Source organism: Cololabis saira, chromosome 20 (assembly GCF_033807715.1).
Source record: "Cololabis saira isolate AMF1-May2022 chromosome 20, fColSai1.1, whole genome shotgun sequence".
Lineage (NCBI taxonomy): Eukaryota > Metazoa > Chordata > Actinopteri > Beloniformes > Belonidae > Cololabis > Cololabis saira.
In genome coordinates this window covers 29,315,524-29,327,689 of record NC_084606.1, presented here as the reverse complement: position 1 = coordinate 29,327,689, position 12,166 = coordinate 29,315,524, and the positions used below count along the sequence as shown (strand labels likewise).

At 39.3% G+C, this 12,166-nt stretch overlaps 1 protein-coding gene across 6 annotated transcripts in view; it reads right to left on the bottom strand.

Annotated features, from left to right (window-relative positions):
- Positions 1–2,992: 2,992 nt before the first annotated feature.
- The window catches only part of kcnip4a (potassium voltage-gated channel interacting protein 4a), a 144,208-nt gene continuing 135,034 nt past the window's right edge, over positions 2,993–12,166 (bottom strand). For all 6 annotated transcript variants that reach the window (XM_061710331.1, XM_061710335.1, XM_061710332.1 and 3 more), the window contains 6 exons: positions 6,414–6,483; positions 5,875–5,945; positions 5,221–5,328; positions 4,220–4,324; positions 4,048–4,110; positions 2,993–3,965 (listed from right to left, as the gene is read on the bottom strand). In XM_061710331.1, coding sequence (XP_061566315.1) covers positions 3,918–3,965; positions 4,048–4,110; positions 4,220–4,324; positions 5,221–5,328; positions 5,875–5,945; positions 6,414–6,483 — 465 coding nt within the window. In that variant the 3' untranslated portion in view covers positions 2,993–3,917. The remainder of the gene's footprint in view (positions 3,966–4,047; positions 4,111–4,219; positions 4,325–5,220; positions 5,329–5,874; positions 5,946–6,413; positions 6,484–12,166) is intronic.

Here is a 12,166-nt window from a genome sequence, read left to right as displayed (position 1 = left end):
TTCAGGTGGGTCCTAAAGTCAGGCTCAGTGAGAGTATTTGAAGTAAGAAAAAGTCATTTTTGTTTGTGAATGGTTCTGCATTTTAATAACAAAGCATTAACTAGATGGCAGAATTTGTATTTTCCTGCTTTAACTGCAGAGAAATAACGTGACTGAACTGTTTGAATAGGGAAGTTCAAATGAAATGGAGGAGGCTGCACACCAGCTCAGAGAATCAGATTTATGATGCTGGATCAGACGGCCAAGATGATGGTTTGAGGCTGCGGTTGATGTGGGACTGCATGTGTGCTTAGTTACCGGAGGAAAACACATCAGATATTTGTGAAGAGCCAACACTGCTCTGCACACATTTGGTGGCGAGGGACCAAAGTTAGTCAGAGGTACACGAGTACGAGGACGCTTTGTAGACTGATTGTGGGCAGACGCACGATGATGGAGGGAGAAACCTTTCCCAGAGACAGCTTGCAATGACGGGTTGTCTCTCCCTCTCCCACTAGCGAGGGCCAACAGCTCGGCTGCATCACAGCGGGACTCGCCCACACTGGAAGTGTTACTGGCATAACTTTATTCATTCAGTCTGATGCTGGAATGTGACTACAAAGATTGATATCTGCAGTTTGTTCTTGAATTGCAATAGAAACACTTTGAATGGGTAAAGGTTAGAATGGATTTATCTGTGACATTAAAGACTGTTTGCATATTTAGATTGGCTTTACTCGGACTTTAAATGTTTTTTTTTTTAACAAAAGCTAAAAGAGTTTCTACATTTGATCTCACTGTAGCTGTCTGACTGGAACGGGCATTATCCTAAATGTATGAACACAGATAACAAGAACAGCGTTGAGATTCAAACATGAGCTTTAAGAACTGAAAATCTGTGCTGTTTTTACACCATCACTGATTCAAAGCATTTGTTTCACACATGCCCCCCCCCCCAGAATCAAATTCTTTGACCATTTATGGCTGAGCCTCTTTCTTCACTCGTGCGATGATGCAGAGAGCATTTTGTTTTGGTCTTCCGAGTACACAAGGAAGTGAACGCAGCTGTCGCCCTGCAGCACACGGTGAACAACTAGCTTGTTCGGATTAAAAATTACTTCTCTTTTTCGGCAGTCTGAGGAAGTGGTGCTGCTGAAAATGCAAGTACAGAGATGGCAGAATGGATGGGAATGCTTCAAAAGGGAAATATTCAGTTTGTCTTTATACGTGTTTCTGAATTTGTGATTTAGTCCACAGTCCATCTGTAACAATGTAACTTTTTTATGAGTAGAAATATTAAGAAAAAAAAGTTAAACCCCAATTAATACAACAAAACCAAACTTTGCCAAAGAGTCCGAAAATAAATACAATAAAATATTGATAATTTTTCAGCTTACTGTTTCACTAAATTAATCAAACCTTGTGTAGAAAAGATATTTAAAATTTCAGTCTTGGTAATGTACAGTTATAGCATCAAACTGTAATCCCCCCTTTTTTATATACACAGTTAATTAATATATCTATGTAATTCATGTTATTCATTTGATAAATGTCTGATCCTGCATTTGTGCGGCCAACTTTTCTTGTTTCTTTTGTAAATGAAAAGTGCAACATGTGTGTTGAAATATGACCACCTGCCTTAGATTGGTATCATAAATGTTCATGTCAGAGAAACATGAGTTTTAATTCTATTTGGTTTGTATGCAAACTTATCTCAGGTGATTTGGTACCTCACTACTCCAAGTTGTAACGCAGTGATTGAGTCAAACTGGAAAGATGGAGGACTGCTGGTGGAGTAGGATTGGTATGTCATGTGCATTTCATCCCCAATGCTTACAAAAAAAAAATCATCTAATAAAACTCTTTTCTGTTATTGGCCGTATGTTGTATAATTCCAGATCAATGTTGATTCTTCTTTGTAGCTCCCCGTTTCCACCACAAGGGGGCGTAAGTTGACCATTTTTAAATAATTAGTCCTCGACAGCTTTTTTGACTGCAAGATGAGTCTTTTGTATTTTCAATTTTATGATGGCACAAGACCTTCAGAAAATGTAACTGATTTGTTCAAGTAGCATTCAGACAAATCTCAACTCCAAAAACCACTGAAAACCTTTTATCGGTTTCAGGATATATGTACAGGACTGTCTCAGAAAATTAGAATATTGTGATAAAGTTCTTTATTTTTTGTAATGCAATTAAAATAAAATAAAAATGTCATACATTCTGGATTCATTACAAATCAACTGAAATATTGCAAGCCTTTTATTATTTTAATATTGCTGATTATGGCTTACAGTTTAAGATTAAGATTCCCAGAATATTCTAATTTTTTTAGATTTTCTGAGACAGTCCTGTATCTATCCTCATACCACTTTATGTGGATAGATACATAATTCCTGAAACCGGTGAAGAGACAGTTAAAATTTGTGCCGGAGACACTGCACAAATGTTCGGAACTGTATGATGATGCAGCAGTTTGTTTCTGTTTTCTCCTTGAAGTTACTTAATTATCATCTATCTGCAGTTAAAGTCCAACTAATCAAGCCAACATCAACATGCAAGAGTAACACAGATACCATCAAGTAATATATTCCAGATTTGAAGCTTTAAAAACATTAAATGTCTTGTTCTCCTCACTACTTTAAACATACCTCTTTGAGCTTCTAGCTGTTTGACCCCGTGTTACTTTCAAACAATTCAATTAACTGTCCAAATGCTGCAAAATGTTCACCTCCTACTTCTGGCTAGTCTGGTGGAAACCCCCTGTCTAGAATATTCAAGCCACTGTAAGAGGGAAAAAACAGAATAAATCAGAGGAAATGCTCAGAAATAGTTATTTTAAATAATCAGGCAGTTTCCAAATATTGAACATTTACCCAGCATGCTTCACTCTGCTTTAGCCACCAATCAGGCTGAATAGATGTGACGTTGGATGTTACCTGACAGGAGGTCCTTCATCGACAACAGAACCCCACTGCATTAATGACAAACAAAGACCTGGAGTTCATCCCAGAGTGAATTTACATTTAATACTGTACAACCGGATCTTTTGTACAATTAACATAATACCATATAAATAACCTTAAACACTGTTCTTAATGAAAACTCCTAAACGGCGCTCCAGAAACCAAATGAAAACATGTTTATAGATTTACTTTACAGAAAATATACATACTTAAGATGAATTAAAAGACACTGAAAGCAGCATTTCTCTCATGACAAGGGGAACATGGTCTAAGGTGACACTCTCCGTAAATCTAGCTACTCTGTGCTTCGGTACAGAACCAGCATCACGGCCCGACTCTGACATCAATACAGGCTGGCTGGCAAGTAAACGCAAACAAAAGTCAAATGTTTCCTTTTTTTTTAATATAATACTTTATCTATATAATATATACAATTTAAAATGGTCCAATGTTTTCTTTGTCCCTTTCAAAGAGCAAAAAGACAAGACCACACTGGTTGGTTAAGTTGTGTGAGAACACTCTAAAACGGAGAAACGGCCTGGGATGTTAAAAACAGATGTGACGTTACCTCGGTCCGAAGTCACAGTGTTTTCACTTGGCAGTACATGAAACAAGACTAACAGAGAGGCAAAATAAAAGTCCAATCCCTTTTATAACCAGCCTTTTGTACCCTCTCAGTGTGTTTTAACCAGTCCAGTGGAAATCAAAAGGTTGTTTTTTTTTATTCAATTTTCTCTGCTTTCTATGTGTTTTTCCAACTGCATTCAACAAATGTTTAAAAACTGAACTCATTCCAGAGTGTTGGTACCATGCAGCCTACTCCTACAGTAATTGTGGTCCACGGTAATGAACAATATTGTATCTACGGTCAACGGTCTGCATAGCACACTGTACACGGGCCGAGTCCATGCCGGCAACCGGGCCACGCCGAAGTCGCTCTTCTCCTCCAAAGCCTCCGCAGTCGCCCAAAAGTTAAAGAACGTTTTCAAAGAGATGCATCGATCTCATGATGTTTTCATCCTGAGGAAAAAAGGAGACGATGTCACCAACAACGCTGACGTCGCGCCAACGAGAGAACAAAAGGGTTCTGGATCCGGCTTACGTTTTGGCAACAGTCAATGAACTCGTCTATGGTTACTACTCCATCTTTGTTCTTGTCCATTTTCTGTTGGGGACAGAGGAGGGGGGGGGAGAGAAGGAAAGATGGAAAAACAAACCAAGGGGGATTTCTAAAGTGTCCTAGACAGCAACATGAACTCCAACCACACACTTGCCTGAAAGAATACTTCCACGTGCTGACGAGGCGTCTCCTCCTTGAGGACGGGGTATGTGCATTTACCCATCATGTCGTAGATGGCCTTCATGATGTCCAGCATTTCCTGCAAACAAGGCCAAGGGTCACCGTGGCAAGAAAACATTGGTAATTTAAATTATTGATTCACAATACTTGTGGATGCTTTTTCCACAATAAGGAAATGGCTTCAGTAGAGATTAGAGCAGCTCTGCTCCAGAATTTAGGGCCATGCAGTTAACTTTTAATCCTGGTCCAATATCTAATCAAAATCTACCACAAACTTTGGTCAATGACTTAATAATCACAAGATTTTTTATTTGAAAATACAGTCGAAGTTTAGGGCAAAGCTGCAAAGCTTCAGAATTTCAATCAGATCTGATAAATTAGACCATTTTTTGCACCAATAACTCTCTTATCTTTCTTTGTAAGGTCACCAATGTGAATGAATAAGGCGCTTAGGTTAAGCAATACATCAGGAACGTGCATTTTCATGGCTGGACTGTGACAAAATATCGGGCGAAAGAAAGAGAGAGAGATAGATACAGGACTGTCTCAGAAAATTTGAATATTGTGATTTTCTGTAATGCAATTACAAAAACAAAAATGTCATACATTCTGGATTCATTACAAATGAACTGAAATATTGCAAGCCTTTTATTATTTTAATATTGCTGATCATGGCTTACAGCTTAAGAAAACTCATATCATATCTCAAAAAATTTGAATATTCTGGGAATCTTAATCTTAAACTGTAAACCATAATCAGCAATATTAAAATAATAAAAGGCTTGCAATATTTCAGTTGATTTGTAATGAATCCAGAATGTATGACATTTTTGTTTTTTTAAATTGCATTACAAAAAATAAAGAACTTTATCACAATATTCTAATTTTCTGAGACAGTCCTGTAGAGTCCAAGGAAATCCCCAAACACGAAACTCAACACATTTCATAAATGTTCACAACTGAAAGAACTCAAACCTCTTTAGAAATATATCCATCTTTATTGATATCATAAAGGTTGAAAGCCCAGATGAGTTTCTCCTGGACTGTGCCTCGCAGGAGGATAGAAAGCCCCATCACAAAATCCTGGAATAAGAAACAAGATTTACTCTCAACCGTACAAAATAACACTGAAAAGCTCTTCATGAACCGGGAGGTAAACAAAAACAGCCTCCTCCGTGCGTCAACGTGTCTGCACGCATACACGACCTTGTCGGCTATTAATTAGATGATGGAACGGCGAGAGTGCAGATGCTATAAATCGTAAATACTTCATTATTCAAATGCTAGGAAGCTCCATGCTCTGGCTGCGGCCTCAGGGGATGCCCTTGCTTTTAAGCAGAACGGGCCGCACCAAACCAGCGGGCTGTAGTTGCCATGATGGCAGCTTTTCTGTCCTAATAAGCAAATATGTGCCCTTCATGAATATTAAACTATTGTTGTTACTATTTCCAGTGAACTTGTTAGGCTGAATAGAAATGATTGAGGCTGTATTTCAGTACTTAGTCTTGAAACTTGATAGGCAAATCCCATATTGATCTTAGTGGATCTATTTTTGTTATACAACTGGACAGAGTGTGAAGCCAAAAGGTGTTTGACTATTTGTAAGACTAAAAAAACCCCCCGGCTTACCTCAAAACTCACGGAGCCGTTGTGATCTGTGTCAAAAGCATTGAACAGGAAGTGAGCGTACGTCGACGCATCTGTGAAGAGAACATGAAAAGGATAAAACTTTAAAAAAAACATTACAGCCAAAGTAACAACTGCAGGAACATCACTGCAAACAAGAAAAAGCTTCAAAGGCAGCTTTTCTCTTTTTTTTTAAATAAAGCTTTTCTGTACAGCTTCAAAGAATCTGGGCTTGTGATGAGAGCGGAGACAAAGATGCGCGGAGGTTTGTTTCCAGTCTGGTCTGCCGTTGTTTACCGGCCCGCCTCTCTACTCTCAGAGCGGATGAATCAAAGCCTCGGTGTTTTCCGTCTTTGTCCTGGAGTAGGACTTTTGCACAGTGATAAAAAGCAAACGGGGAGAAAACTCAAGGCTGCATAGAAACAGAGTATGTCTCGATCTGTCTCCCACCATTACTACATCTCAAGTCAGGGCACGTCCTGGCAAACAACCAAACAGCAAAGCACAGAGTCGACGAAAAACCAAAAGCAGCGAGCACAGACCTCCTTGTGGGAAGAACTGTGCGTAGATGTCTTTAAATGTTTCCTCGTTGACGACTCCGCTGGGACATTCCTGGAAGACACAAACGTACGAGTTATTTACCGCCTTGGCTCAAACTTATACTTGCCAGTCAAGTATAACTTTCGGGGGGAAGATTTATTTTGAGAGCAGATTTATTCCGTAGAGGATTTATTTCATACAGCGCCATCTTTAGAGTGTAATAACTGCCCGTGAACCCGGACTGATGTCGCTCAGCTCCCGACCACGGAAACTAGAAATGAAATCTTATCCGGAGCTTCTCAAAGCCACGCACCTGTGGCCGTCTGCTGGTACAGAAAACTCTCACGCAACGCCCACCCGAGGACACTTTTGTCTCTCTGTCTGTCTCTTTTTAAGAAGCAAATATATTGGAGATGACCTTGCTCTGAGCAGTGATAAAGTAAGGTAGCTGTGAAGGTTTCATTTTTTCCTCTGGAGTGACTCTGCACTTTGCACCGTGACAAGAAATGTAATTGAGAAACGGCAGAAATTCTTTTTCTTTGAACTTTCCGGAGTTGTTTCTATGACAGAATGGGGATAAAGGAGTCTGTGGTTGGACATCAGAGATAAAACATATTCATATTCATAATAATAAAAGTCTCTATGTATAGTCATGACCAGTACTCGAATTGAGGGGGGATGAGGGGGGATGGCATCCCCCCCTGAAATAAAAACGGTCCAAATCATCCCCCCTGTAAAACTGTCATCCCCCCTTTCCATCCCTTATGTCATTTCATCAATGAATGTGGTTTTACTGCTATTTCAACATTTAGAGTCATCACCAGAAAAATAACACCAGAAAAATAACTTATTTGACAATTTTCACCTGTTTTGAGTAAATTTTCACTTGAAATAAGTAGAAAAATCTGCCAATGGGACAAGATTTATCTTCTCATTACAAGCAAAATAATATTGTTCCACTGGCAGATTTTTGTACTTATTTTAAGTGAAAATCTACTTGAAACAGGTGAAAATTGTTTTTTTTTCCAGTGATGAGTCTTGTTTTAAGTGTAATGAGATTTTTTTTTACTAAAACAAGACATTTTAACTAGAAATAAGACAAATATTCTTGTTAAGATTTTGAGTTTTTGCAGTGATCCATTTTACTTATCCTGTGAAGGACAGAGTCATGTTGATAAGTTCAGAAAACTGTTTTTTATTGTTGTGTTTTGATGTATTTGCTGTAAGCCCAGTGGATATTTAAAGCTTACAGAAGGCTGCATTTAACTGCTGCTATGTCATTCCTGCAGTATTTCTGCAGGTGTTTTGGTCAGCGCTATTATTTATTTATAATATATTATATTATTTGTAATTAGCACAAATTATCTGTCCCCATATGATAAAATCCACCATCCCCCCTGATTTTTTTTTACAACTCGAGTACTGGTCATGACAGTCACGGTCACCATACCGGTAAAATATAGTGGCACTCACTCAGGAGAGCCCCCCCTATGATCCAGGTCCTGCTCAAGGTTTCCTTGCCACTGTTTGGTTTAAAGTTTTATCCCACTAGGGCAGTTTTTAAACTCAATAGACAAGATTGACAGGATAAACTACATTTACTTCTTCTTGTGACTTGATCTAACATCCATTTTGGGAAACAGAGCAGTGGGGATGAGAAAATACTGAACATAAACTAGTGTCTCTTCAGAGAAACATCCTGTTTTTCGTACAAAGGAAGATGCCTCAAGGCTGTCTGCACAGGTCCGTTAAAAGAGGAAAAAACAAATGCTTTTTTTGTCTCACAGACCCAGCCGAGCATCATGTAGGAGGAGGTGAGACAGAAGTTAGGGAACATTAAGGGATAGATATTTCTCCATAGTGCCTGGCAGTCGGTGATCTGGTTAAATTAACTTAATTAGTTGGACTCATATCTGGATAATGAAGCACCGTGAAGAAAACTTTGCAAGATACATGAACAGAAAATTAAGCCTCTAATTCATCCTGGTCACAGAAGAATGGTTTGTACAAACTTTTTAGGCTGTTAATTCTTTAGCTTTAGGTTTGTGATGATCTGTGGCAACAAAGAAATTGCTCCATTGCTACGACATGGACGTGACATTTGGCATTGCTTTCATGTCTGGACACTGAATATCAAACAATACGAAGCATCCGGCAGGTAGGAAGGATGTCCATATCTCTTTGATTCAATCATGGCATTACATATACTGTACACAAGCATCAGGAAGCAAATTAACCTTTCAGTTTGGCTTGTTTTGGCAGTTTCATTTCATTTTTAAATGGGAAGGAAGGAAGGAAGGAAGGAAGGAAGGAAGGAAGGAAGGAAGGAAGGAGAAATGGCTCGATGGATGGTTTAAAAACTCAATGACAAAGTAAATATAAAAAGCTAAAATATAAATGAGTATTTTCTATGGTCAGATTTATCTTGGTTCTGTCATTACATTGAATATAAATCAACACTCCACCTGTGGACCTGATGTGATTGGACAACTCTCTCCATTTGTGAAAACTGACTGGTATAAAAAGTGGGTCTTAATATTGCTTTTTAAGAATGAGACCTTGAGAAGTTGGCTGCCAGTGAACCCAGAGTGTTAATGAGTCTCAGAGCTACGGGGGAATTTTAATCAAGTTACTACCACTTCTATATTTCACGGGCCAGACTGAAACATTGGCTGAATTTTACAAATGTTTTTCCAACAAAAAATGAATCTTTTAAAATAACTTCTCTCATTAGATATACACTGATTTAAATAAGTGTTAGAAAGTGAGCAACCCCTCCCCTTCTCACCATCACCGGACTTTTTTAATGTGTGTGGCAGGGTGGAGGATTGGGCGTGGTCTGCGGGGGAGCAGCACACAGGTGGGCCTGGTTCTGCACCTGTGCCCAATCAGCCTCCCCACCCTGCCTGGCTTCATAAACAGCGGCTGCATACCAGAAAGGGGATGCTGAGTGGAGGTAGCTTGATGTGAGGCTATGCTCAATGTGCCATATTTTTAACTCCATTTGGATGTCTTTGTGTTTTTTTTACATCAAATAAAAAGCCTTTTTTTTGGCATTCCACGCTCTGCGTGTTCTCCTTTCCACCTCATCACCCAGGTCCAGTTTGCCTTATCCCTTTTTACGAGGGGAGGCCGCTCCGGTCCCTCACAAAGTGACAAAGCAGAATTAATTTAAATGTGGATTTATGAGATACTACTGTTCCAGTGCTCTGCGAAAAGTCAAAATATAGTTGCATTTTAGATATTATAGACACATTCTAGAATGAAAAAAAACATTTTGTTATCAATACAATGCAAATAAACTTTAATTCAATATATAGACTGGTTAAAAATGTTATGTATATACTAAACCGACCTCACAGATAAGTAACCTTATCAAAATTGGATATTTATATGTTTGATCATTAGCAAGCCAGAGAGTTGTTGGAACAGTAATTTTGCTCTAATGTGAGTCTGATTATCAATCTTCCTACTCAACTCTTTGTAAGAAAACAAATGACTTCAAACATTTATATCCTACTGTATCTGTTGTTCGTGTTTCCTTTTTAGTGGTGAAGTTCAAAACTATATCTATTCTGCGATGTTTTAGAAGAAAATCAAACCCCCACTCATATCAAACACATCAACCCACAGAGCAGAACTTTTTGACAGCATGTTTGTACATCTGAACCAGAGTGTGTGTCTTGGCTGTTACTAGAACCTCTGTTAATTAGCTCTTTGTTTATGTTGTGGTACAGTGCAGTGCTCAGGCTCCCAGTCAACCTTATTTAACCTGTTTGTAGTTGTGTTAGCAAATATCATGTAATTAACCATCAATGGAGAGGAAGGGAGTTTGGATATGCACTGTTTCAGCTCGCTTTCTTGTGCATTTTACAGTCAGACACCACCTTCAATATGAACTACACACAAATGGAAATGTTTGTTTCAAGTTGGCTTTGAACCTGTTTCTGTCAGAAGCGGCGTGTCAGGTGCAGAGGCAGAGGAAGGGAAGAAAACCAGGGATACCAGGAAACCAAAACGTAATGAAACAAAAACAAGGATCTGACACTGAAGAAAGGAAATAACAGCAGATGAAAACTAAAGAAAAACAAACAAAAAGAAAAAAGACTCAAATTTGCTAGGGAGTAAAGAATTGGACTGTGGAGCAGAAGAAAGTCATGTGGTCCAGATCTCCCCTGCTCCAGAGCGATGGGCTGATCAGTAAGAAGAGAGGTGGATGGAATGATGCTCCCGTCACGTGTGTGGGGGCAGCGCTGTGATCTGGGGTCGCTGCAGTCGGGCAGGTCCAGGTCCAGCAACGTTATGAGGTCAGTTACCTGAATACACTGAATGACCGAGTTATTCCATCAAAGGGTTTTTTCTTCCCTGACGGCACGGGCGTATTCAGAGATGACAATGCCAGGATTCATCGGGCTCAAATTGGTTCAGGGAGCATGAGACGTTATTTTCAAACATGGACTGGCCACCTGACCTGAACCCCACTTAGAATCTTTGGGATGTGCTGGAGAAGACTGAGCAGCAGCCAAACTCTCCCATCATCACTAAATGATGTTGGCGAAAAAAGTATGCAACTCTAAGTTGGATTATTGCAATGGCATCTTTACAGGCCTTAACAAGAAATCTATCAGGCAGCTGCAGCTGATCCAGAACGAGCCGCCAGAGTCCTTACAAACACCAGGAAACTGGACCATATTACACCGGTCATGAAATCACTACACTGGCTTCCAGTGAGGCAAAGGATAGAGTTTAAAATCTTACTACTGGTCTACAAAGACCTGAATGGTCCAAAATGGACCAAATGGACCAAAATACATGCTTGATCTGTTAGTTCCTATGAAGCTCCCAGACCCCTGAGGTTCATCTGGATCTGGTTTGTTGTGGTTCCAGAACCAGAACCAAGCAAGGTGAGGCAGCGTTCAGTTAGTCTGCTCCTCACCGGTGTAACCAACTTCCTGTAGACCTGAGGTCTGCTCCAACTGTAGATCCTTTAAATCAGGGTTAAAAACATTACTGTTTACTGAAGCTACTCTTAAATTAAATACTTACCTGCTGTACTCTACTGCCCTTACCTTTTAACAACTTGTGCTTTTTATTATTTGACTTCTTTTCTTATCATCTTATTCTTAATTTTTTCAATCTTATTTGTTATTTACTGTCTAATTATGTCTTGCTGCTTTTATGTCAATGTAAAGCACTTTGAATTACCTTGTGTTGAATTGTGCTATATAAATAAATTTGCCTTGACTTGCCTAAGTGAAAAAATGCAGAAGCTTATCATTCCGATAAGCAGCGATTATGAGCTAAAGGCGTCCCGATATAATAGTAGTGACTTTCCTCTTGGACGGGCAGTGTTGAACTGGACAAGAGAATACAACCAGACATAAATAATTTAAAAAAGCAATGCATCCACAGAAGCCAGTCTAAATGAATACAACCAGATAAACAACACGTCCACACGTCTCCATAATCATGAGACAGGACTGCAGGTTAACAACCCCTGGTGTGATTGTATTCTATGTGTGTCTAGGAGAACAGTGTCATCTAATCACCATCCACTACTCCTGCAATTCAATTTAAAGTTTAAGAAAACTTAACTGTGACTAAAGGCTACATCAGGACAAACTTTGATCTTACATCACTTATAAAGTCAGGACTCTCATCCGCTTTTCTATCCAGAAGGTTCTCTTAAGCCGGAAATATACTCTACGCACGTAACCTGCGTAGCCTGCGTAGCCTGCTTTGTGTCTGTTCATGC